This window comes from Lissotriton vulgaris, chromosome 7 (genome assembly GCF_964263255.1).
Source record: "Lissotriton vulgaris chromosome 7, aLisVul1.2, whole genome shotgun sequence".
NCBI classification, from domain to species: Eukaryota; Metazoa; Chordata; class Amphibia; order Caudata; family Salamandridae; genus Lissotriton; species Lissotriton vulgaris.
This window is the reverse complement of record NC_141695.1, coordinates 1,549,129,364-1,549,153,565: the sequence shown is the minus strand read 5'-3', so window position 1 is coordinate 1,549,153,565 and position 24,202 is coordinate 1,549,129,364. Positions and strand designations below refer to the sequence as shown.

The following is a 24,202-nucleotide window of genomic DNA, read 5'->3' as shown; positions in this document are numbered from 1 at the left end:
CACGTGATAAATCAAACCTGTATGTTTCTACAATATCAGTTCGTCTTTTGCAAGTCAGTGGATGGGGTGTCCCGATTAAACCTGCTTTGTGGACATTTTTTATTTTTACCGTGGACCTTAATCCACATCCATACGGTGATTATGTTTGCATACAGGTCAAATTTTCTCCAGCAAATTTACAGTATATAGTAACACCGTCAATTGTCTATTAGACCTTCCTTCTTTTTAGACTGATTTCACTGAATTTCCTAAATGTCATTCTTTTTCTAGAGGTGTAGGCCTAAACAATAGGCAAACATTCTTGAATTCTCTAGCAGCAAGCTACCAGTGAACAGAAAGTTCTTAGAGTGGTCTGTAGACCCTTCTGTTTAGGAACTGCCAGTTCTAGACACCTTCATGTTCAGAAGGCAGGCCAAGACTCATACATACATGGAAGTATGCACTGGTGACTGCCTTCTGATGTTCTTGAACATGTCTTTGCAAATGTGTTTAAGGATGATACAACACTCTTGTTTTTTGTCCTGCAGAAAGCAACACAGATACTTGTCCTTCTTCCTCTCACTTTTCTTCTCCTTTACTGAAGTACATTGGAGCTGTATCAGGCTCTCACAATCAGCCAGCAATCATTTAATTGTCAGGTACCCTTAAAACAGCGTCTCCCACACTTTCTTTCCTTACATGTGCATTGTAATCCCAGCTCCGTTAAGAACTGCCTCATGGTGCAAATTTTACAGACCACTTGGTAAAAAATAAAAGAAGGTGAACGTGTATGTTGGCGGACCAGGGCTCTGGACAAGTAAAATATCCCCTGGTTACTAATTCAGCACCCCACACAACAACATTGTCATGTGAGACAAGAATATGCCACAGGATGCAGAGAGAGAATCCAGCACAGCCTCAGGGGGGCAAATGGAGCTTTTAACAGAAACTCATGTCTTGTCCGCCAGGCTTGGCCTCGTCATTGATCCCATTATGGAATGGAAGGGAGTGTTTGAAGCTTCAAAAAGAGCAGATGGCCCTTTGTGGTCAAAATGAATGTTTTAACTGAATTAAACATTGTCTTAAAGAATTACATATTAAACATCTAACTTTTGTAAGTGAAATATCTTTTTTAAAATCAGACAGAAATCACATTAAGCTTTGTAGTATAATGTTATGATGGCTACCAGGCAGTAGACATTATTTTATGCAAAATTGCATGTTAGTTATTATAAAGCTACGGAATGCGATACATTTGACTAGGGGCACTGTGGTCTCCTACCTCATACTTAGAACCACATAGACAATCATGGGGAGAAAAAGGATCTATGTTTCAGACTAAGCAGACCTAAAAAAAGGTTGAGCCTACCTCTTTACACCAACCTTTTATACATTACAGACAGACAGAGTTTGAGGTCACTTAGTTTTCAGTAAAAATAACCCTGGAACCTTCTGTAAATTGTAATAAAAAATACATTAAAAACTCAAAATATGTCATTTATCGAAAAGGAGGATTCATTCAAAACTTAAAGTCCCCCATTTCTCCCAATCTAACATTTAACAAATGTTTGCGACTCAGTAATGTCGCTTCATCAGGGCCAATTATTAAATACAAGACACTATTCAGAATAGAATCTATGTTTTAGAACATTCACAGGTCGAACTCCCATACTCCAACTGCAAAAAGAACTGTTCAGTCTCTAGAATAATTTCTTGCTTTGTAACATTTGCACGTGAATAGGCCAATTCGATCAAGCAACTCCACTGATGTTTCATTGAAAAAACAATAATGATTTATGGCACAATAACCATATCAAACTGCCTGTAAATTATGCAGCTGTGAGAACCAAGCTGTGTGGCCCACACAGCCAACTTTTCATTATACTCATTTTCAATATTTTGCAGAGGCTGGGGGAAAAGGACAGTGACAAGAGTGAAAATGTTGGGGCCATATGGACAAGGGAAGTGGCGGAGCGTGTTGTGAGCCTCCTTGGCTTAAGAACATGCTCCGCCACCTTTGAAACGCAGGGCTGCACCATATTTACAAGAATATGGTGCAACCCTGCATTTCCCCTGTGCTGGCACTAAGTTTAGAAGCTTAGAGCTAATGCAGGCACTCTTGCTCCATAGTGCAAGGGTGTCTGAGTGCAGGTGAAGATTATTTATGTACAGGAAGGTCCCCCTTCCTGCACATAAATAATCTTGAAATGTGTTTTGTAACTTCTATGTGTGCTGCCTAATGCAGCACACACAGTACTTGCAAAACAGCATTTTTAAACAAACATTTACAATGCAATAGGTGTCGCATTTATGTGAGTTCCATAAATGAAACACCTATTGCATTGCAAATTCTAGTTTGTAAAAATGCCCATGCGGCGCTTTAACTTTAATATTGGCCGCGCCCCTTTCTTTAGACAAGCCCTGTCTAAAGAAAGGGGCGTGGCCGCCATTAAAGTGTAAGCTCGGTATGGGGCGCTTTTACACAAAAAAAATTGGCGTAAATAGATTATCTTATGTTTTTATCCTAAAACAGTGTTTTTAATGTGAAGCTTTTATGATATGTTTTTATCGAAATCAAGCCTTTTGACTTGACTTGACAAAAAAAGCATTTGTCTGTTAAGTCGTCAAACAAATGCTTTTTTCCCTTTCTTTTGTAAAAGCACCCCATGCCCCAAGATTGGACATGTAGAATTTATAGCTGGAATGTTTCCCTGGTTCATGCATGACTAGTTAGCCCAATACAGGATTATTTCTTAGAATTGTGGGGCCTGTAGACTTATTTACCAAGAAAACTAGGACTACAAGTCCCAGAATTACAAGAAAAAAGCAGGACACTGTGAACAAGGAAGCCATGAAAAACTGCACATGCCCTTTGAGCCTAGGGCTCCGGGTCCAACGCCCTGCAAGCATTACATTGTGAGTCTAAAACCTTAAGTAGCAGGCCAACATATGAGAATCCAGGATCATGTCCCCCAAAACCTTCCCAGCTACCAACAGGGCTTTGTTCCCCCCACACACAATCCCCCTGATCAAAGTTAAAGACAAACATTAACCTCTGCAAGCACTGCAACCCACCTGGTGCAGTGACGCTTAAAAACTGCGGAAACCTTCGCCGATTAATTACATAATGTATTTATTCCTATGGGTTTCAGAGTGATGGCTGCTACCGTGGGAGGCAACACATTCCGATCTCTGTAAATTAAGCAACTCTCGATGGTGCCACAAAGTGGTGTTTCTGAGGCTGCATCACAGCCCTTGCTATCGCAGCTGCATTTCTATGCATGGTATTGTGGCCCCTCTCTGCTGGACAAAAGTGGTATTACTCCATTCACCTACATTTCTCCAAAATCATGCGTGAGGAAGGCACTGGAATGCCCGAATCCATTAACAAGCATCAATAACAATTGTTCATGACATGACTACGTCGAGCTATGCTCTCAAGTCCCTCCAGACTCATCTCAGGCGCTATGAAAGAGCCTACGGTTACCAATGTGTGTTGTTCTCCGGCCAATGTCGTTAGTTGTCCAAGAGCTCCGGTGGTACAAATGCAAAAAAAGACTGCACACCTCGCCCGCCGCACAAACCTTGATGGAGGAGGGAGGGATGGGGAACAATGGCACCCGCAGATTTATTTAATTAACACGGCGCCGGCTTCGTGCGTTGTCCATGCAGCGGAGGAAGGGGCACATATTTAAGAAAAAGCGCGGCATGGGGACTTTATAAAAGTAAAAATAAATTGACATTGTAATTGAAAAATAATGTGGACGCTCCGCATCCTCAAACAGCTTAAATAAATAAAACAGGCTGCCGGTCCAAGCACCCTGGCTGAGAGGGAGTGGCGAGGAGTGACTCAGCAGAAGTACTTTAAACAAAACCAGGAAGCGCCTCCTCCTGCCGGACAACCAAAGAAACCATTAGTAAAATCACCATGGGAGGAAGGAGCCACAGAAAGGAGGGACAATTGTCTCAAAATAGACCAATAGGAAACAAGTATTTCTGAATGATGCAGCTAACAGCCAATAGCAATGGGTGGATGTGCCAAAGACACACAGAGAGATACAACATGTCACTGCTGATTCTCGAACTAAAAATGATTGTTTATGTGCAGGAACGGGGACCTTCCTGTACATAAACAATCATTCACCTTTTGCTGTTTTCATGTGTGCTGCACAACACAGCACACATGAACACAGCTAAAACTAGGAGAAAGGAAACAATTCTCCTCATTGCGCCAGGGTAAGATCAGGTTTCCCCTGGTCTTAATTCTGGCACTGCCTCCTATTGGCGCCTCCCTTGTAAATAGGAGGCAGCGTCAGAATCAATGGGTGATGCGGTAGGAACACCCACAGCAACACCCATTGCCCTCCCCTTTCACACTAAGCATAGCGTGAAAGGGGGCCTTATTTACAAGGCAGCGTTAAGCCGCGTTAAGTGGCTTAACGCTGTCTTGTCGCGTTAAGTAGCTTAACGCTGTCTTGTTAATGAAGCGAATCCCTTATTGCCACAGAAACATCGAAAAAAGTGACATTTCTGTGGCAATAAGGGCTTGGAAATTAAGCATGGGTGAAAAATCCGTTCCGCTCGTGGATTTTGCGGATTTTCGGCAAATTCGCAATCCGCGAGATTCGCGAATTTCCCGCAAAATCCGCGAGCGGAACGGACTGGGTCAAAAGTTGAAGCTGACTTTTGTAACTATTTTAGAATGGCGCCGGCAAGCTGCCAGCAAGCTGCCAGAGCCATTCTAAAATAGTTACAAAAGTCAGCTTCAACAGGAAGCACTAATAGATAAAGTAAAGCAGGTGCTCAAGTTGAAGCTCAAATTCAGTTACACAATCATTAATCACCCCAAACTTGGGGTGACTAATGATTGTGTAACTTAATTTGACCTTCAACTCGAGCACCTGCTTTACTTTATCTATTAGTGCTTCCTGTTGAAGCTGACTTTGTAGCTATTTTAGAATGGCACTGGCAGCTTGCCGGCGCCATTCTAAGTGGGGCTGAGGGCAGAAGGGCACAAAGTGGGACAGAGGGCAGAAGGGGACAAAAAATGAGTGGGGCAGAGGGCAGAAGGGCACAGAAACGAGTGGGGCAGAGGGCAGAAGGGGACAAAAAGGAGTGGGGCAGAGGGCAGAAGAGCACAAAAACGAGTGGGACAGAGGGCAGAAACGAGTGGGGCAGAGGGCAGAAGACCACAAAAACGAGTTGGGCAGAGGGCAGAAGAGCACAAAAACGAGTGGGGCAGAGGGCAAAAGGGCACAAACATGAGTGGGGCAGAGAAAATAAAAAAATCTGCAAATTTGCACAAATTCGCGAAATTCGCGGATCGCGAAATCGCAAATCCGCAAATTTGCGAATTCCAAATTTGCAAAATTTGCCCATGCTTATTGGAAATATGCCTTCTGTTTTTTTTCATCTGAAAACAAGAGGCACTGACGGAACAGTAGGGAAAGTGGTGATTTCCCAGCAAACTGACTGGGGCGTCTGCGATGTTAACAGAGCTTAACGGTATAAGGCAACATAAATCACGTCAGTCTTACAAGTTTAGTATTCATTTTAACTTAATTGTTTCCCGACATTTTGAAGAAATCTCTGCACTCATAGTTGCTCTCGTATTCTCCCACTTTACATGTGTGCACCCGTGGATCATTTGCTGTTGTGCTTTCGCAATTCAACGTAATCATATGACCAAGTAATATTTAACTTGTATTTGCAAATGAATAATAAAGAAGGCAGACCTTTTTCCAAAATAGCCTTGTTCGTGGCGTGGATTCCTTCCCTGCTTTGTCCTTTGCATCCTCCTTCTGGACCTCGGGTGATTTGCTGAGCTGTTGCTGCTGTTGCCCTGCAGGTTCTGAGCTTTTAGTGTCTTGCTTTGCTGTCTGGGCAGGTGATGGCTTTTCTGATTTGACAGTAACAGTCACCACAGTTGGCTCTGGTACAACCTGAAAGAAAACAGATACATGACTGAATATTGTTGACACCCGAGTAAAAGTCAATGAATACCTGGTATGCAAATCTAAAATGTTGCTGCTTTATTAAATGCAGAAGTCTGTCCCAGTATATATGGGTCTTCAAGTAGACCGAAAAATGTTATGACATGTTTTTTTAGGTACGTACATATTTGTATAGATCGTAATGACTTCAGCATACATGTATTTACACTGTGGCAAGTGTGGTTCCAGTTGGATGTGAGAAGGTGTCTGTGAAATTGTTCTACAGAACTCCAAACTTTCTTGAGTTTTTCCAACATTTCAGAAGGTCAGGTTATCGAATTTGGGGCGGTTCCGGTTGGTCAAAGTTTTAGTAAGCATCTTTTCATTAGATCACCCCAGCTCCGGGAGCGCTTGACAGGAAAAAATGTAAATATCATGTGGCGTTTGATAAGAATTTTTGAAAGGTGCAAGAGGAAATGACTTCAAAATGAGGAAGGCTTTGCTGCCTGGATTTCAACTTGTGACCTGCATGTTACCCACAGATAGCAAGCAGCAGATGTCGGCAACACATATATGACCCGAATGAGCTACTTTAATAAGATGGCATTTAAGTGAACCGTTGATAATATAAGTACAAGCACACACAACCCCCCACACACCCCACGTGAAATGTACCATGTTTATTAGAATTGAAACATGTGACCTGCAGATTGCACAATATCTCTGCTGCCAGAACATTGTAATACCAGACTGTTTTACCTTTACTGCTGCATTACTTGGGCACAGCTGTCGTGTTTGCCCTTTAAACCTTTGCTCATTCTGTTCCCAACCCCAATCTAGCATAACTAGCGGCTAACATGCGCTACTTCTTCATCCGCGCAGCCATTTCTACCCCTGTAGCTTTTTGGTGACCTACAGTCAAAAATCAGAGCTTAAGCCTAAAATAACCTGTAATGTGCAAGGATGCTGATGTGAAGATTTGTGGGTCACTTTTTTTTCAACTAATCACCCAGGCCTCTTTGTGAGCACGATCATCAAATATTCCAACCACGAAAGAATCAACCATGAAATGCACAGGAGCTTATTATGGATTCATGATTATATTGTTGCACATTTTCCTTTTAACAAGAGGAGAGAAAATTGCATTTATGCAAATTGATTTTTACTTTGCCTATGAAATGCCTGCAGGTATGAAATGCTAAATTTTTTTTAGAGAATACATTCTCCATCAAAGTTTCATGGCACTAAATAATGAGAGGGGGAAAGTGCAGGATTGGGAGACCTACAACTTTGGGAATAGCTGTAACTTTAGGCCTCGTTTGAATTTAAGATGATTTTCAATGGTATGGAGATTTTTAAGAATTTGGCTTTATGCTTTGATGAAAGGTTGGCTAATGAGCGTCCGACTTTTCCTTATGCAGATCCACAAAACGTTGGACGCATAATGATCTCCGAGATGTACATGGTGGTTTGTGTGGTACCAAGGCCACTTCAGGCTAGCAAAGTCAAGAAAATGCTTTCAAGAGGCTCATTGGGAAATACAAATAGCCTTGAAGTGGTTTCAATGATCAACTTTGAGCCACTGAAGCTGCATGAAAGTCAGTAGATGTTTTTGACAGCGTCTCATGCTTAGCAGCAAACTAGTTCCATATTTTAGTTTTCTCTGCTGCTTGATAAATGCCAGCTGCTTGATCTCCAGTTTTTTGGGTTCAAAAGTCCGACTTTTAGACCAGTTTTGTGGCCTAAGATCTATTGTCCAGGAAAATTATGCTAAGATTAAGTTGTGTAAGCTAATAATAACAGACATGATACAATTACTGCATATTCATATTGGGTTTATCCAAAAGCAGAGACATTTGTTGCATGAATATGCAATGATACATCGCCTGCACTTCAACAAATGCGATTACAATGCGGTTGTTACAATGACCGTGTTTTTACAACGCAAACCATTACATCGCAAGTCGTTTCTACAACTTGCTGTAGGGGGCGCGCTGGGCTTAGGAATAGTATATTTAACTATTCCAACTCCAGAGTGTGCAACAGTAGGGGAGGTGTTGGAATAGTAAATTATACTATTCTTTAGCTTAGCGCACCCCCTACAGTAAGTCGTAGAAACGTCTTGCGATGAAATGGCTTGCGTTGTAACAATGCAGTCGTTGTAACAACCCCGTTGTAATAGCATGCGTTGTACCACATGTGATGTAAACACTGTTTCTCAGTTAAAGTGAGTGGAACAGAATCTCATTTGTATCCCCACCTAAACGTGACTAAAGTGAAATGCATAAACCCAGATATATAGCTAACGGATTTGCCAGACGGAATTTCTCTGAATGAATATTTTGGTAATTTGTTGCTCAAATATGTTTTACTTTTTAATCCATGTGAAATATACTGTGGTGCATACTTTTAAGCTAGAGTGGATAGAGTCACTAATTGAATCATCTGGGCTAAGCAGGGTCATTAACATATACACAGCTTGCACTTCAAAGTGACTATATATAATATCCCTGTGATGGGTAGACGGAGCTGGGCTGCACTGTTTGCCCAGCCATTGGAAGCAAATTGTTTAGGATTGTTTAACTAGGATCTTACTTCTCGGGCATTCTGGCTACTCAGCTCTGTATGGTATGACATTCTACTGGTGGAATACCAGAAGGTGCTCTGCTGGAATATCCTTGACGTGGACTAGATTAAACTGGCGAAACACTGGTGTAGTTGGAGAGCAAAACTGAGCTCTTTCCTCATGGAAATCCATCTACACTGTTGGATTTTGGTCTGCAAGTGACAATTGAAGAATTCACCTGACACAATCTGCGTGTCAAAAAGAATAACTCATGCTGTAGCAAAAGTGGGATTGGGTACTCTGGGGCCGTTATGTGGAATATATTAATGACCATTTCAATGATTATCTAAAAGACTTTGAAAAACAATTTTTAACCCAGTGACATTCAAATCAAGTTTGTAGCCAAAAGTAGTGATAGACTCCTTGTTTGCTATGCTGAGAACAATTCCTGCATCTATTAGCGGAATAGTGGAAGAACTGCTGCTATGATCTGTGTGCATTTCTGACCAAATTACTTGCTTTAGAGAATGAGGACTAACAGTTCCATGAAAAGACCCACAAGATCTTTAGATCTCGCCCATCTGGAAATAGCAACCTGCTTGTTTGGGATTTTGATTTGAATTGAGTCTGATATGTTTTGGATTGAGTCTGATTTGTTTAAAATAAACTACTGTAAAGATAAATTCTAATAAAGCCAAGTTTTCAATCATCAATGGGGTGTATAATAATCATTTGTCCAACTCTGACTGGATACATAACCACCACTGCTCACTACATATCCAACTCACACCATGGTGGTCTTGGATGACGCAACTACATCTGTTTAAGAAGTTGCTAAACACTCATTTATTCAAATAATTATCTACGTTCTTCAACCTGCCCAGAGCCCTGATCACATAATATATGAATATGTGCGTAGAAGGGGTGTGAATGGGAGAGGAATACCTTGCAAAACTGGGTATTCATGGTGAGGACCGATGCAATAAGTGCCAATATTCACTTATTAAAGAGCAATACATTTGCCTAACATTTCAAGGTTGGACACCAGTGTTATTCCCCATTTAGGAAGTACAGACACAAGCACAGTTACAGAGACACTAAACAAAAGTTCTACTCAACCTACCCACACCCAAGAGAGTTCTAAAGACACCAATGATGAGATTTAGGGTGGGAGGTTGTTTATCAGACCCACCCCTATTAGCGGGGAGTAATTATTTACCTGCATCCACCTCATAAAAACGCCTGGCCAGCATTCAGTCTCATGTATCTTCATTAGTGAGATCTTATTGTCTCCTTTTAAATTGGGTTTATTGCCTTCTAACAGACTGGCTTTGTTGACCCTGGTAGTCTGCTATAAATCCAAGGTTTCTGAAATGTTGTGATGTTAAGATGATCTCAGTGAATTATTTGCAGATAACAATGTCTTTGCCATGCAAGCCATCATTCAAGCGAATTTAGCACTTCAAAAGCGGTGGATCTCGCAATACTTTTATATCTGTTATTTGCACTCATAATACTCACATTAGGGCCAGGTGTTTGCTGGGTTTCCTTTGTGGACTACAGGAGAAAAAAAGACAGAAAATATTATGTTTACTTCCTGGTATTAGAAATTGACTTCCCGACAATACATACTTTCTCCTGTTTCATGTACAATATAATTGAGTCAGTTTGTTACTCGAGTTGCTTGTTTTTCCTTACTAAACACAGAAGTCGTGCAAGACAGCTTCTTTTGTTGCATCTGCTTTGGCCTTCTTGACGTGATTGACTTTGTGTGTGAAACAATGTTGCACTAAGCGCTCGGTTTTGTCTCCAGTTGTGTTTAAAAAGTTAGAGCTGTCAAGGTTACCACTGATATGTAATGTACCGAAATATTTGTCATTAATGCTGGCAAAATATCCACACATTCTACATTTCTGCAGAAAAACAATAAATACGCTCGTTCAGTAGGTAGCAATCGTCTCTTTTACATTTGCATTAGACCTATATTTTATTTAACTCTCTTGGAAATGTTTTTTTACCAGTAAGAACCAGGCACTGAGGGGTTCTAGTGCTGTACAAGAGTGTGCATATGCTACACATAAATAGGAGAAATTGTTTAACTTGACATAAAGAGCACCATGCAATTACACATAAATATCATATGCAGCATATATGAGTTAACTATCGATATCCACTGCAGGAAATTGACTGGCCCACCTCCTCAACCCATTATAGGCCTCAGGGAGCCCACCCCTGGAGCGGAAACAAACAAAAAAGTGGATGGGGCTGCACAACCCTACCTCACTGAGTCTCTTTAGACCCTGGGACCCCAATGCACAAGGCCTTTACTTATTATAGGGAGGGAGCCGCATGTCCCCCTCCTGAGCCTTTTTAGACCCCGCGGACCTCCTGCCAAATGGCAGTTTTTTTAGGTAAAGGGGAAGGGGGCCATGTGGCCCTCCTCCCTGAGCCTTGTTAGGTCCTGAGGGTCCCATTCCCCAGGGTAGTGTTTTTTTCCAATTTAAGGACAAGAGGCTTGTGCCCCCTCCCCTAGCTTTGTTATGCCTTGGGGACCCCCTCCCACAGGGACTTTTTTCAATGAAAGCGGAGTGGGCTACATTGTCCCCTTACTGAGCCTTGATAGGCTCCACAGACCCCAGCCCCTAGCCCTAAGGGCCACTACTTAAAATAAGGGGAGGGGGCTGTTTGCCCACCCTCTTTGAGCCTTTTTCCAGCCCCGGGTACCCCATCTCCAAGGGCCCGCATTATTATCAGTGGGTGCCCAGGTACCCATCCACGGCCCTCACCATACATTGTTGGGGCAGCGGGGAGCTCTAGGGCCACATGCCCCAGCTGGCTCCCCAAATGCAGCGGGAGCAGGAATTGCTCCCGTTGGCAGGGAGCAGTTACTTATGCTACTTCCTCTGGGTGGGGACAATATTTTGACCTGTTTCCCTGCCTGCATCAGTACAGGCAGGCAAACTCTAAGCTGAGCATTTTCACAGTGGGAGATATAAAATGCTCCTGCCAAGTGGGAGTAAATACAGTCTTCCTCTGCCCGTGCCTGTGTGAGCAGGGAAACCGCTATGTCCTGAGAGTGGCTCACTGGGACATAGTTAGTGAGCCAGCCCTGAGGGATGGGGTCCCCGTGGATATTAATTGCTCGGAAAGGGGGGTGTTTGGCACCCTCACCCTTTCTGATAAATTTCGATGCTGGGGTTGGCACCAACTGGCATATGATGGCTAACGGAGTGGGGGCGCACGTCCCCTCCTCGTATTCAATCAATCCGGCCCTGGAGGTGAGCTCCAGGTCCAGGGGCTGGTGATGGGTCAGAGAGGTTGGGTTTCACAGCCCCTTCCCATATTAAATAATTTCAGCCCTGCAGGTGGGCTCCCTGGGATCTAAGGTGCTCAGGGAGGGGGACGCACGTCTCCCCTCCCCATATTCAATCATTTTGGCCCTGAAGATGGTTCCCAAGGGGCTGTGATGGTTCAGGAAGGGGGCCTCACATCCACCCACCCCATATATTTTATAATTTCAGCCCAGGGGTTGGGCTTCCTGGGGCCTATACAGGCCAGGGGAGGGAGGTCGCATTCCACTGATAAAACAAAGTGCCCGCTGTTTTTGGACCTATGGGTGGTACACCTACATGTCCTAGTGGGGCCTAGGTGATCTGGGTATCCCTACCCTGCCCCCGAATAGACATATTTAAAAAATGTTTTAACATGTCCCTGAGCCCTGTAATGGCTGCTCATGTTGTAGGCAGCTAATGAGAGTGCTGGCTCCTGTGGGAGTCTGGCGCACATTGGAGTGAGATGTCCCAAGGGAATAAAACCTCCCTAGGCCAATCAGAATGCTCTATTTTGAAACAGGCACACCTACCAAAGTCTCTCGAGCCTATTGCAGACGCAACCATCCAGCTATCTATATATGTTTTTTAACTGTAATTTCTCAAAAAATCTGAACAGATTTACACCAAATCGCTAAAAGCACAATCTGCATACCAAGATCTAGCTTCCTGGCAAAATTTGTCATCAGTGATGTCATTTGAGATGTCATCAGTGATGTCACTGATCATGTCATTAATGATGTAATATGTGACATCCTCAGCAGTGCATTGTGGGCGCGTGAGTTATAGTTAGCAGAACTAACTATAACGGAGGAATTTCTATGGTTTTCTACAAGTGAAATGTCTAGCTAACTATAACACCCCTGAAACCTATGTTTTTTCAGTGAATTTCAAAGGATTTTTATAAGCTAATTTCTAACTATAACATGCCTGAAACCTATGGTTATTTCAGTGAATTTCAAAAGTTTTTTAAATGCTAATTTCGAACTATAACATGCCTGAAACCTATGGTTTTTTAAAGTGAATTTCAAAGGTTTTTTAAATGATCGTTTCTAACTATGCCTACAGAGGTAGGATATTTGAAGAAAGAAGAAAAAACGCACAGAACGAAGCAAAAAAAATGCAAAAAGAAGCAACAGTAGTCCACAAAGACGAAGAAAAGTGCAGGAAGAAGCAAGACATGTGCAGAAAGAACCAACAGAGGAGCAGAAAGAGGCCGTGTTGCAAAATCATTGTGTGCCCACAACTTTTTCTGACGGGTACTGGTGGTAACTGACTCTGACTAACCAGGCCTAGAGCCAGTGATATGCTAAAAGACACTTAAAATACAGTGAAAACACCTACATACACTAGGGAACACTATGTGTTGGGGTAACCCTGTGATTAGCATGACCTCCTATGTAAGGCCCTAGTACATAATAGGGCAGGGGGATTAAAACTACCTCTAAGTCAGAGGTGCAGAATTATGCTACTTTAACTAGTAGTCGAGTTTGCAGAGTGGTGGAGAAAGGGTGCTGGGAGTCCAAACAACTCTCAGGAATTCCGCTTGCACACATGTCACCTCAGGCCCCACCCCCTCCCTTCATCACTGTGCAAACATACCCCGTGGCACATTTTGAGTTGGGAGATAAAGTCCCCTTGAATCCTGAGGGTCCCTGGGGTCCAACTAGCTCACCAGGTACCTCCAGTAAGCGTCACAGAGCTGCATTGCAGAGAGGTGTTCGGAGGCCAAGCCCCTTTTTACACCTATCTGCAAGCAGCTCTGTGGCGCTTACTGGAAGTACCTGGTGGACTAGTTGACCCCAAGGGACCCTCAGGATTAAAGAGGAATTAATTCCCCAACTTAAAATGTGCCACAGGGCGTGTTTGCACACATGTCACCTCAGGCGCCACAAAGCTGCGTTGCAGAGAGGTGTAAAAAGGGCCATGGCCTGGACCACCTCTCTGCAACACAGACCTGTGGCGCTTACTGGAGGTACCTGGTGGGCTAGTTGGCCCCCAGGGACCCCCAGTATTGAAGGGGAATTAATTCCCCAATTTAAAATGCACCACAGATGGTGTTTGCAGAAGGGACCAGGGCCTCTGCCACAATCTCGGTCATTTATTTATTTATTTAAGAAGGGGGGCTGTGTGGCCCCCCTTCTTTCACCTTTTTTGGGCCCTGGGGACTCCATCACCCAGGGGCATATTCTTTAAAAAAAAAAAACCAAAGGAACAGGAAGGGGGCCGCGTGGACCCCCCTCCTGTGGGTTCGCCAGGGCGTGGCCAAATATATAGTTTTTTTATAGGAAGGGTGACTGCATGGGCCTCCTCCTAAGGCCTCTATTGGCCCTGTGGACCCCATTCCCGGGCCCCACCTTAAATTTATTATTTTTTTGAGTGGGAGGGGGGCTGCGTGGCCCCCCTCCGAGGCCACGTCTGGCCCTGAGGACCCCACCCCCCAGGTCTGGCCATCCTTTTTATTTGTTGTGAGAGCGGCTGCATGGCTCCCCATCTCAGGCCAAATAGTGGCCCGAGTACCCCATCTCCTGGAGCCTGGCCTCTCCATTTTTTTATATAAAAAAATAAACAGGGAGGGGGCCATGTTGTCCTCCTCCCAGGCCACTCCTAGCCCCGGGGACCCCATTCCCTGGGGATGGCCCTCTCCTTTGGGGACCGTGGGGGGAGCCCCAATGCCCCCACGGTCCCTGCCGGCTCCCTGCGTCCTGCGGGAGCCAGCATTGCTTTTCCACTTAGGGAGCTGCTAACATGCAGCTCCCCACATGGAAAAGCAATCTGCTTTGCTTCATTAAAGCGAGAGCAGGTTTCCCTGCTCTCGCTTCAATGAAGCAAAGAAATTTGCAGTGACAGTTGTTTGAACAGCAGTGTCCCGGGGTGGGCACCATGAGACACTGCAGGAGCTGGCCCTGGGGGGGGTGGAGGTCCCCAGGGCCATCATTGGATCCATGAGTGGGGCTGCATGGCCCCCTCACACAGGTGTATTTATTTTTTTATAAAAAGCCCCGGGGTGGCGGTCCCCGGGGCAGCGGGGTGGCCGTGTGCCCCCACAAAATAATTAATAAAAAACCCCAGGGATGGCGTTCCCCAGGGCTTGGGGGGGCCTTAGAGGCCCCCCACAGATTAAAAAAGAAGCCCCGGGGGGTGGCGGTCCCAAGGCTATGAGGGGGCTTTGCGCCCCCGCAAATATTTATAGGAAGCCCCGGGGGTGGCGGTCCCCAGGGCTTGCGGGGGTCCCCTTGGGTCCCTGCAATCATTTTTTGGCATGCCTCCGGGACTTGACCAACCTGGGGGCTAATTATTAACAACGCTCAGGAGCCTGTGCTTCGTTTTTTTATTTTCGGGGCCAGATCCGCTGACCGACTCCGCATTTCGCCGATTTATTTAAACAAAAAATGCTTTTTATGTCCATGGGGTTCTTGTGGGAGCCCCTAAGCAGGTCTAGGGGGTCAGGGTGTTTCTACCCTGCCCGCTTTTCTTGTTTTGCGCCTTTGTTTTACTGTTTTCTTGTGCCTCAGCTCTACCAAGGCACAAGATGGCTACCAACACTTCCTGGTTTGAAGTGTTGACAACCAATTAGAATGCTGCTCACGATCGACAGGGTGCGCGGATCCTCCATGCCTGTATATATCGAAACTTTTGCTCAGCAACTACTGAACAGATTCACACCATTTAAGAAAAAGAGTGCTTTCTGAACCAAGCACTATCTTTCTGCCAGATTTGGTGTAATTCTGTTCAGCAGTTCGAGCTGTAGCCGTGTCTAGGGTTACTATGGGAAATTGATTTTTTTCACCTCTTTTTCTTGAATTTCTCAGGAACTACTGAACAGATTTACACCATTTAACAAAAGAGTTCTTTCTGAAACAAGGGCTACCTTTGTGACAAATTTGGTGTAATTCAGATCAGCAGTTTGGGCTGCAGCCATGTCTAAAGTTGAAAACACATTTTGGGACCCCCTTTTTTCTCGGCCCCCCCTTGCCGAATCACCCCGAAACTTTAAAGATAGGAGCTGACCGGAGCACCCTACAAGTTTTTAAAATTTCCCAGAGATTCGTCAACCGGCGCCAAAGTTATTGGGAAAAGAAAAAATGCTTTTTGAATAGAAACAAAGTCCTAACTTTAACTACCTACTGGTGACCGCCAGTAGGGAATACATATATATATATATATATATATATATATATATATATATATATATCTTCTTTCCTCCTTGCCTCGGAAATTCGTCACCGCCTCCAGACCAACCGGTGTCTCGCCTGAATCAAAGACCTCCGATGCCGGGTCTTTTAAAAATTTCCACAAACGAGTAGAAAAACCACACGTTGGCGAGACCATGTACCAGACAAATTGAGTTTATTTGTCAAACCCCGGACGCGTTTCGCCTGACCAGCAGGCTTGTTCACCGAAGATACAATACAAACAGTCGCCATTTTAAAGTGCAAAAGTGCTGGGTCACGTGAACGGAAACAACTTTTCAGGTAAGGAAATGGAAAAAAGACTTATAGTTCATTCCATTACACAAATTCAAAAACTAGTAATCAGGAACAAATGTCAAAGCACAGAAAATTAGTCAAATTATACGGCATCAAATGACATTTATGCATCTTAATCTCAAATAGCGATTAAATGAAACACATCGGACTATGACATATTATCTTTAACAGTCCATGGAATTACACCCAAGTGGGCAAGTGTCATTGGCAAATCTTATACCATTGGTAACTTTTCATAGTGCAATAGACTTTGCAAAAAACTTTGCAAAAAATACCGCCCCAGTTGGCAAATGTGAATGACAGTTTCCACCGTGTACCCGAAAGAGAAATATGCCACCCTTAAATCATATGTGCAAGTAAAAACTTCTTCATTGTAGGAGCGGGAATCCTGGGCCGACCCCCTTCCTTTTACCTTGGTTTTGTACATCAACCATAGAGCATAATTACAAATGTAGACTAAGACTTTTCTCACACCAACTATACGCCCCTTTCTATAGGTGTGTTTTCAAGTCTTCTTCCAGGTTTAGACCCCCGGGGGCCTTGGCGTTGAGTTCCAGAATATATCTGGACTCCAACCGTCTCAACTTTTGTAAGCGATCCCCGCCCCGCATGCTGTTAGGGATGGAGTCAATAACAAAGTAACACAGCCCTGCTACATCCTGATTGTGAAATGTCTCAAAATGCCGGGCTACCGGGTAGGCTGGATCTGCGTGCTTGATGGCTCGCATATGCTGCAGGATGCGCATGTGAACTGGGTAGATTGTACTGCCCACGTACCTAAGCCCACATGGGCATTGGAGCACGTAGACAGCATAGTCCGTTTTACAACTAAAGAAACCTTTTATGGATTTCAATCTTTTGGAAATTCCAGTTTGGTAAGTGCGGGTATTAACTCCGGCGGTGCACGCTTTGCATTTAGAGCATTTAATGAAGCCAGGTTTCCTTTTCAGCCAATCTATCCCACTCTTTTGTTTCTGGGGGATTGCCGGCAGCACGTTGGACACTAACATCTGTTTGAAGGACTTGGCTTTTCTGAAAGTGATCTCAGGCCTCTTTTTTACAAAATCTTCAAGGACCGGATCGTTGGCTATGAGATGCCAATGCTTGCTGATGATCCCCCTCACTGCCTTATGTTGTTTGTTATAAGTAGTGATCATTCTGATTTTATTTACAGGGCGTTCTTCTACTCTGTCCTTTGGGGGATTCTTGAAGAGAATTTCCTCTCTGCTTCTCATTTTAGCCTTACGTATCGCACTTGAGATGTTAGATTGTGAGTACCCTCTAGCTTTAAATCTTTTCTCAAGGGTATTGAGCTCTTTTATCTGGCCTACAGGGTCACTGCAATTGCGTATAACACGCAGACTTTCCCCATAAGGAATACTTCTAATGAGGCTGTTTGGGTGGAAACTGTCTGCGTGTAGCAGTGTATTCCCTGCTGTGGGTTTTCTGAAAAGCTGGGAGTGCAGCCGGCCATCTTTAACAAAGATCGTTAGATCTAGGAAATTCAATGATGTAGAGCTGATTTCACTAGTAAATTTGAGGTTAAGATTGTTGGCCTGGATCTTACTTACAAAGTTTCTAGCACTGGTCTCAGTACCCTTCCATACCACAAATAGGTCGTCGATGTAACGACTCCACTGTAGTATGTTGTCCCTCCATTCAATGTGGCACTCCGCTCGGACCACCTGCTCCTCCCACCAGCCCATATACAAATTAGCATAGCTGGGGGCGAAGCAGGTGCCCATCGCGGTACCACATATTTGTTTGTAGAGAATAGACTCAAAGAGGAAGAAGTTGTTGTTAAGACAAACTGCCGCCATCTCCACCAGCATTTGTGAATGTAGCCATAGATTGATTGGTCTGGCCCGCAATGCATGCTTGAGGGCCCTTAGGCCATCTTCATGTTTAATGCTGGTGTAGAGTGTAGTGATGTCGATTGTCATGAGGAGATAGTCATCTTCCCATGGTAGGTCATAGATCTTACGCAGGAAATCTCCTGAGTCTTGGACATAGGATGGAAGTTGTTTAACCAAGGGACAGAGGAAAGAGTCAATGAATTTAGAGGTGTACTCTAGTGCCCCCCCAATTGCAGATATTATGGGTCTCCCTGGGGGGTTGGTCGGGCATTTATGCACCTTAGGGATTAAATAGAACACCGGTGTTACTGGGTTACTCACTCTCAGGGATTGCAACTCTTCTTTGGAGATTAGGTTTTGCCTATGCCATCCGTGTAGCTGTGTATTATACTTATCAAAGTTATCATTCATAACATTTTCATTGACTTTTACATAGTTGTTCTTATTGTTGAGTTGTTTATAACTTTCACACAAATACTGCTCCCTGTCCCATAGGACGACATTGCCCCCTTTGTCTGCATCGCGGACAATGCAACTGTTGTTAGATTTCAATTTGTTGACTAAAGCAAAGTACTCCTTTTCCTGTTTGGTAAATGTTTTATGTTGCACACTTGTACATTTCTCAAGATTTTTAAGATCATTGACCACCAACTCATGAAAAATATCAACAGAGTCTCTCATATTTAGGGGGGTAAATCTCGATTTGGGTTTGAATTCAGTGCTCACAGTTTTCGAAATGTCCACATTTTGTTCTTTAGCCAGTTCTAGAGGTCGGCTATTAAAGTCCCCTGAGCCACTTCGAGCGTTATTTGAAGTTCCATCGTCAGGTCCATGTCGGAGACTAGCAAATTACCATCGTCGTTGCCAGAAGTCCTATATACTTTTGTATTTTTTTTTTACAAAGGCGTGTAGCCGAAGCGCGTCTGTCGGTGTTGTTGCTGAGTGGAAAATAAAGTTAAGTATGATTTAACCACCAGTGTGCACCTCGTAATGTGGCCTGGAAGGAGGTCGTTTGCTGGGAAAAAAAACGATATATATATATATATATATATATATATATATATATATATATATATATATATATATATTTACCTCCCAGGCAGAAAAGACCACCAGGACGAGACTCGTGCAGACCAAAAGTGTATTTATTTGTCGCCCTCGCGACAAATAAATACACTTATATACAATTTATATATATATTCCACAATCCTGAAACAACGCTGCTATCGCGAAATCAGGTACTGACCACTCGGTAGGTTATCAAAGATGCAGTGCTTTATTTTCCAAAGACAGCAGCATGACGCGTTTCGACCGGGTAAACCCGATCTTGATCACATGACATGCCCAAGACAAAACGTGATTAAATACTGTGGTGAATTGAAAAAATGCTCCTCCTACTAATTCATAAAAAGCAACAACAGACTATAGGTATATCAGACTTGCAAGCTTCAATTATAAAGTGGCCAGCAATAAATATAAGCAGTAAAATTATTATATCCAAAATGGATCTGTAAATTCACCACACATATAAATACATCACAGAATTTATAACTATAACAAATTTTCGATATTTATAAAACATAAAGGGCAAGTGCCCAATTCTGTGCAATGATCGTCCAGCCGAAGCTTCCTAATGAAGAGGCAATGCAGGGCGTAATACCAGTCATTAATACATTTGAGATGATGTACCTGAATACAGGATACATCAGAGGCTGAATGAAACAACAGATTACTATAACGAAGGTCAGCACAAGTGACTACCATGTTAAGCAGGGAACTCCATCTGCTTACTGGCCCTCACTTAAACTGGTCAGCCAACTGATTATAAAATGATAGATAGATTGACTTATCGACCAGCCTGATAATTCATTTGACCTGGGCATTCCTAATATGTCGGAGGCAACCTTGTCCATACAACACAGAACCTATTTCTTAAGGCTGAAGATAAAATGATTCATCTAAGATATCTAAAAAACCTGTTACTGTAGATTACCAAATGAGGATACAACTACACCATTAAATAGTTAGCCTAAAGTTAGGAGATTAGCCTTTCCTCATGACTATAATAGGGAAAATTGGGGTTGTAGCCCAAGTTTATAAGCTGGTTGAACTGGATAGTTTTGTTGTAAGTGTATAAGTAGAGAGGGATTGCGTAATATGTTTCCTAAATTAATGTTTTCAAAAGAAACGTGCCTTTGAAATCTAACAGTGTGAAAACATTACCAGTAAGATGTAACTGAAAAGTTTGTGCTAAAAAATGAAGCCCTCTGTTCTAGAGATGCCTAAAAATGAAGCTTTAGTTACCACGTTTGTGATTATTCATAATTGTGAATAAGTAACGGTCTGCACCAATGCAACTTAGAGTAACTCTGTGTTTTTAAATCTTTTTAAATTCATGTAGAATCTGTCCTGAAGAAGGTAGACATACAAGAAACCGAAACGCCGCGTCGATCTGTGATTCTTTGTTTTTAATGTTTTCTATGCAAATGTGCTAACATTGTTCTCTTAAATAATTGTATATTTTGTAATGATGAAATTTTAAAATTTGTATGTATAATAAATGTGTAACAGAGTAACTCATGGTGTGGTAAACTTTCTTTTTTAAATTATTTTTAAACTATGATTTGTGTATATCCTTTTTTAACATTAACTCTTGTGTTCATTGTGTTAACCATCATAAAAAATTGTCGATCTGAATATGGATGTATGAATTGATTATAAGGTCAGGCTTTCTCCTATAAGAATTGGCATCTGTAGGGATATGGGAAAATAGAAAAGCACAAACAAATAATTCTTCTTAAACATACACAGATAGTAATCGAAGAAAAATCTCTGTAACTTTACCTTTCCCGCCGTATTATTGGCATGCTCTATACATATGTCTCTTTGTAAATAGAATATTCACCCTGGAGTCCATACATTAGGTGTGAAATACAGTCTTAGACTGTTTTCTCGTGGGGACGCCCCTGTCTCTCTTTTTGAACTGGATAATGCCTTTGAATATTCTCTTAAAGAAAAACTCGGATAAGATGGAAAACTTTGAAAGTCTTGAACAGGGTTTGCTTGCAATATATTGTGTCTACTATGCCCATACTGGGAGCTATAGATTTCCCCAACAAGAGGAACTCCCTAAACATATGACCCAGAGGCCATTGCCCATCCCAATAACATCTGAAGTCTTGAAAAGAAAGACACTAGATAATAGAACGTGAGAACCGAGATTGAACGTCCCCTTCCTCAGATTGCTGTAAGAGCTGGATCTTACACCAAGGCTTCCGATAAGATCAAATGAACTTCAGCCATAATGCCTCCAGTTTCATAAAAAAAAGGCAATCGGAAGAAAACGTGGGATGCAAAGAAAAAGATAAATATATTGAGGGAAGATAATCATTTTAATAAGATTACAGCTGCCAATGAGCCCCAAATGCAAGCGGTTCCATTTAAGAAACACTTTTGATGAATGTTGAAACAACTTGCCGTAGTTCTTTTCCAAAATCTCAAGAGTATTAATCGTTATGGTAATGCCAAGATAAACCAGAGACTTCACCCACCGACTGTCCTGGCCAGGAGAGGCTACATTGGATAGAATCTGAGTTTTCTCCTGGTTTAACTTATAACTAGAGACTTTCCTAAAAGACTGGGCTTCTGCCACTACCACACGTAGATCGCTAATCGGGCCATGGGTCAAAATGGCTATCCCATCCGCATATGCTACATTCCTCCCTTCAAAGTTATGGTGTCTCAGGGGGTGTTTTTCTACTGTCTGTTTGAGGGACTGGATAAACAGTTTGATGGAGAGGGCAAACAACTAAGGGGAAATAGGACACCCCTGCCTGGTACCACAAACAATGGAAATTGGATCTGTTAGTTACCTTACACTGAATATCCTAGCCTTAAGGCCTGAGTAGAGACACCAGTCTCTGGAGATAAAGACTGGATCTAAGCCTATGCCTTCATAACCCCTCAAAGTAAGGGCCAGGAGTCCCTACCAACGGCCTTCTCTGCGTCCAAAATGTTATCATCCTGATTGTACCAGTCCCGACCGAGGCTACCTCCAGAGTTGTAACAGCAGTATTGATATGAAATGTTATGTCGCTGCCTTGGATAAAACCATGCTGGTTTGGGTCAACCAAATCCGCAATAATTACAGACAGCTGATTAGAAAGAATGCAAATGTAGATCTTTGCGTCAGCATTGATTAACAAATTTGGGCAATATGACCAATAGAATTGTTCCCCTTTTTTGGAAAGATAACAATGTTTGTCTCCTTTCGAGACTCAGGAACCCTATCCAACAGATCAATAGAATTAAACATGTCCCTCAGCACTGGAGCCAAATGCTGCAAGAAGTTAGCACAGAACTCCAAAGGTATCTGGTCAGGACCAGATGCCTTCCCCCTGGCCAAAGAGCTAATGGTATCATTAACCTCCCAAGATTAATGGGTACCTCCAACTTAGACCTCTGGGTAAGTGTTGCCATGTGATCTAGATGCTGCTGATTAAATCAACAAGCTACAATATTAAATTGATGAGTCAATACTGTAGCTTTAGAAAAAAAAGTCTCATTGCTGTGGAAGACTTTGCTCATACCCTTATATACATATTTACTATAATTCACCGGTAAATACAAGTGCCTTCATCTTCTAGTCCTATCAGACTACCTTTTAAGGGGTGGGCACATCTTCAGATGGCTGCTAATCAGAGTAAAGGCAGGGAAAGCCTGAAGCAGGCTGACTTAATATGTGGAGGGAGAAAGCACCTGATGCCGCTAGGAAGTACCGACGGATAGAGCGGTGCTTCACCAGTCCTGAGCCGCAGCCAGGCGGGGTGAGGTGTACACTTCTTACTAGCCAGCCCACTGCTGACTATGTGAGAAGATCTGGAACAGACACACCTGGAGGTTCAGGTGACTTTTCAGTGTCGTTCCTACACTATATTTTCACTTATTTGTAACACTTTTGTCACTTTGGGTATTTTTGTTTGCAGTAGCTGTACATTTAAGGTCCTGAAGAAAGCAAGGCTATTGGCCGGTTTTGCTGAAACATGTCGACCACGTTACACCACTAGACAGGTCATAGATTTTACCCTGTCTTGGCTATTTTTTAATATTGGTGCTAGGAGCTATACCCTATTAAATTATTCTTTTGCTCCTTAAAACCAATTTTACTTACCCCCTTTATTATTTTCCTTGGTATTTCTTTGCACTGCACACCACCCTCTTTTTAACCCTGTCAGTTACTTTACCAACACACATGGTCTTGACCATAATACCAACACATACTAACTAACAGGAAGGTTAATTCCTTTCTGCTAGAGAACCAAGATCTAGTATAGTGTTGGTCCTCGGAGCCCCAAATGATGAAGGGCGGTTCCGAGTGGTGACTGATGGGAGCCAGAGACCAGACACTGATCTTGATCTGGCATGTTCTACATCACTCCTCTTTCAGTCATATGGCAAGTGGGAGCGTTACACCTTCACTGTCTTCGATAATTAGCCTGTCTTACTCTTGACCCTCTGGTACTTTTTTGTGATTAATGAGGGAGAAAGCAAAACATGATTGTCATTTGAAAAGACGAATGGAGAAAGAGGACCTACAAACAGCCTTTTTCTATACATGCAAATATGTTTTTTATTGTGATTATTCAGAAAACATATGCTAGTGAGTCAGATCCAGATGTCTTTAGGGTAAATTAATCTCCTCAAGCAATGAGTGGAAGGATACAACTCATCCAGTAAGAACACTGTGAGACAAACTGCTCTTGGGCAGGACAACCAAAGAAATAGAGAGGAAAGCCAGTGTATCAGGAGAGCACAACTGAGACAGACAACAAAGCCAGCTGGTAGTGTAAACACAGCTGACTCATATCTCACTCTAGCTTTATTGGCAAAAAACGTCTGTCAACAGCGGCTAAAGCAGTCTGTAGCCGAGACTGAAAAACAAAGTAATGTTCTAGGTTGCGACTGCCTCTATAAGTATCGGTTAATTGTTAATTGTGATTTATAAAGCGCTTAATACCGTCAGGTCTTTAAGCGCTATGAGAGGAAAGCT

The 24,202-nt window shown here is 42.9% G+C and overlaps 1 protein-coding gene across 4 annotated transcripts in view; it reads right to left on the bottom strand.

Moving 5' to 3' along the window:
- Window positions 1-24,202, bottom strand: part of BCAS1 (brain enriched myelin associated protein 1) — a 505,437-nt gene that overhangs the window by 117,753 nt on the left and 363,482 nt on the right. For all 4 annotated transcript variants that reach the window (XM_086932444.1, XM_086932445.1, XM_086932442.1 and 1 more), the window contains 2 exons: window positions 10,000-10,035; window positions 5,715-5,921 (listed from right to left, as the gene is read on the bottom strand). In XM_086932444.1, coding sequence (XP_086788570.1) covers window positions 5,715-5,921; window positions 10,000-10,035 — 243 coding nt within the window. The remainder of the gene's footprint in view (window positions 1-5,714; window positions 5,922-9,999; window positions 10,036-24,202) is intronic.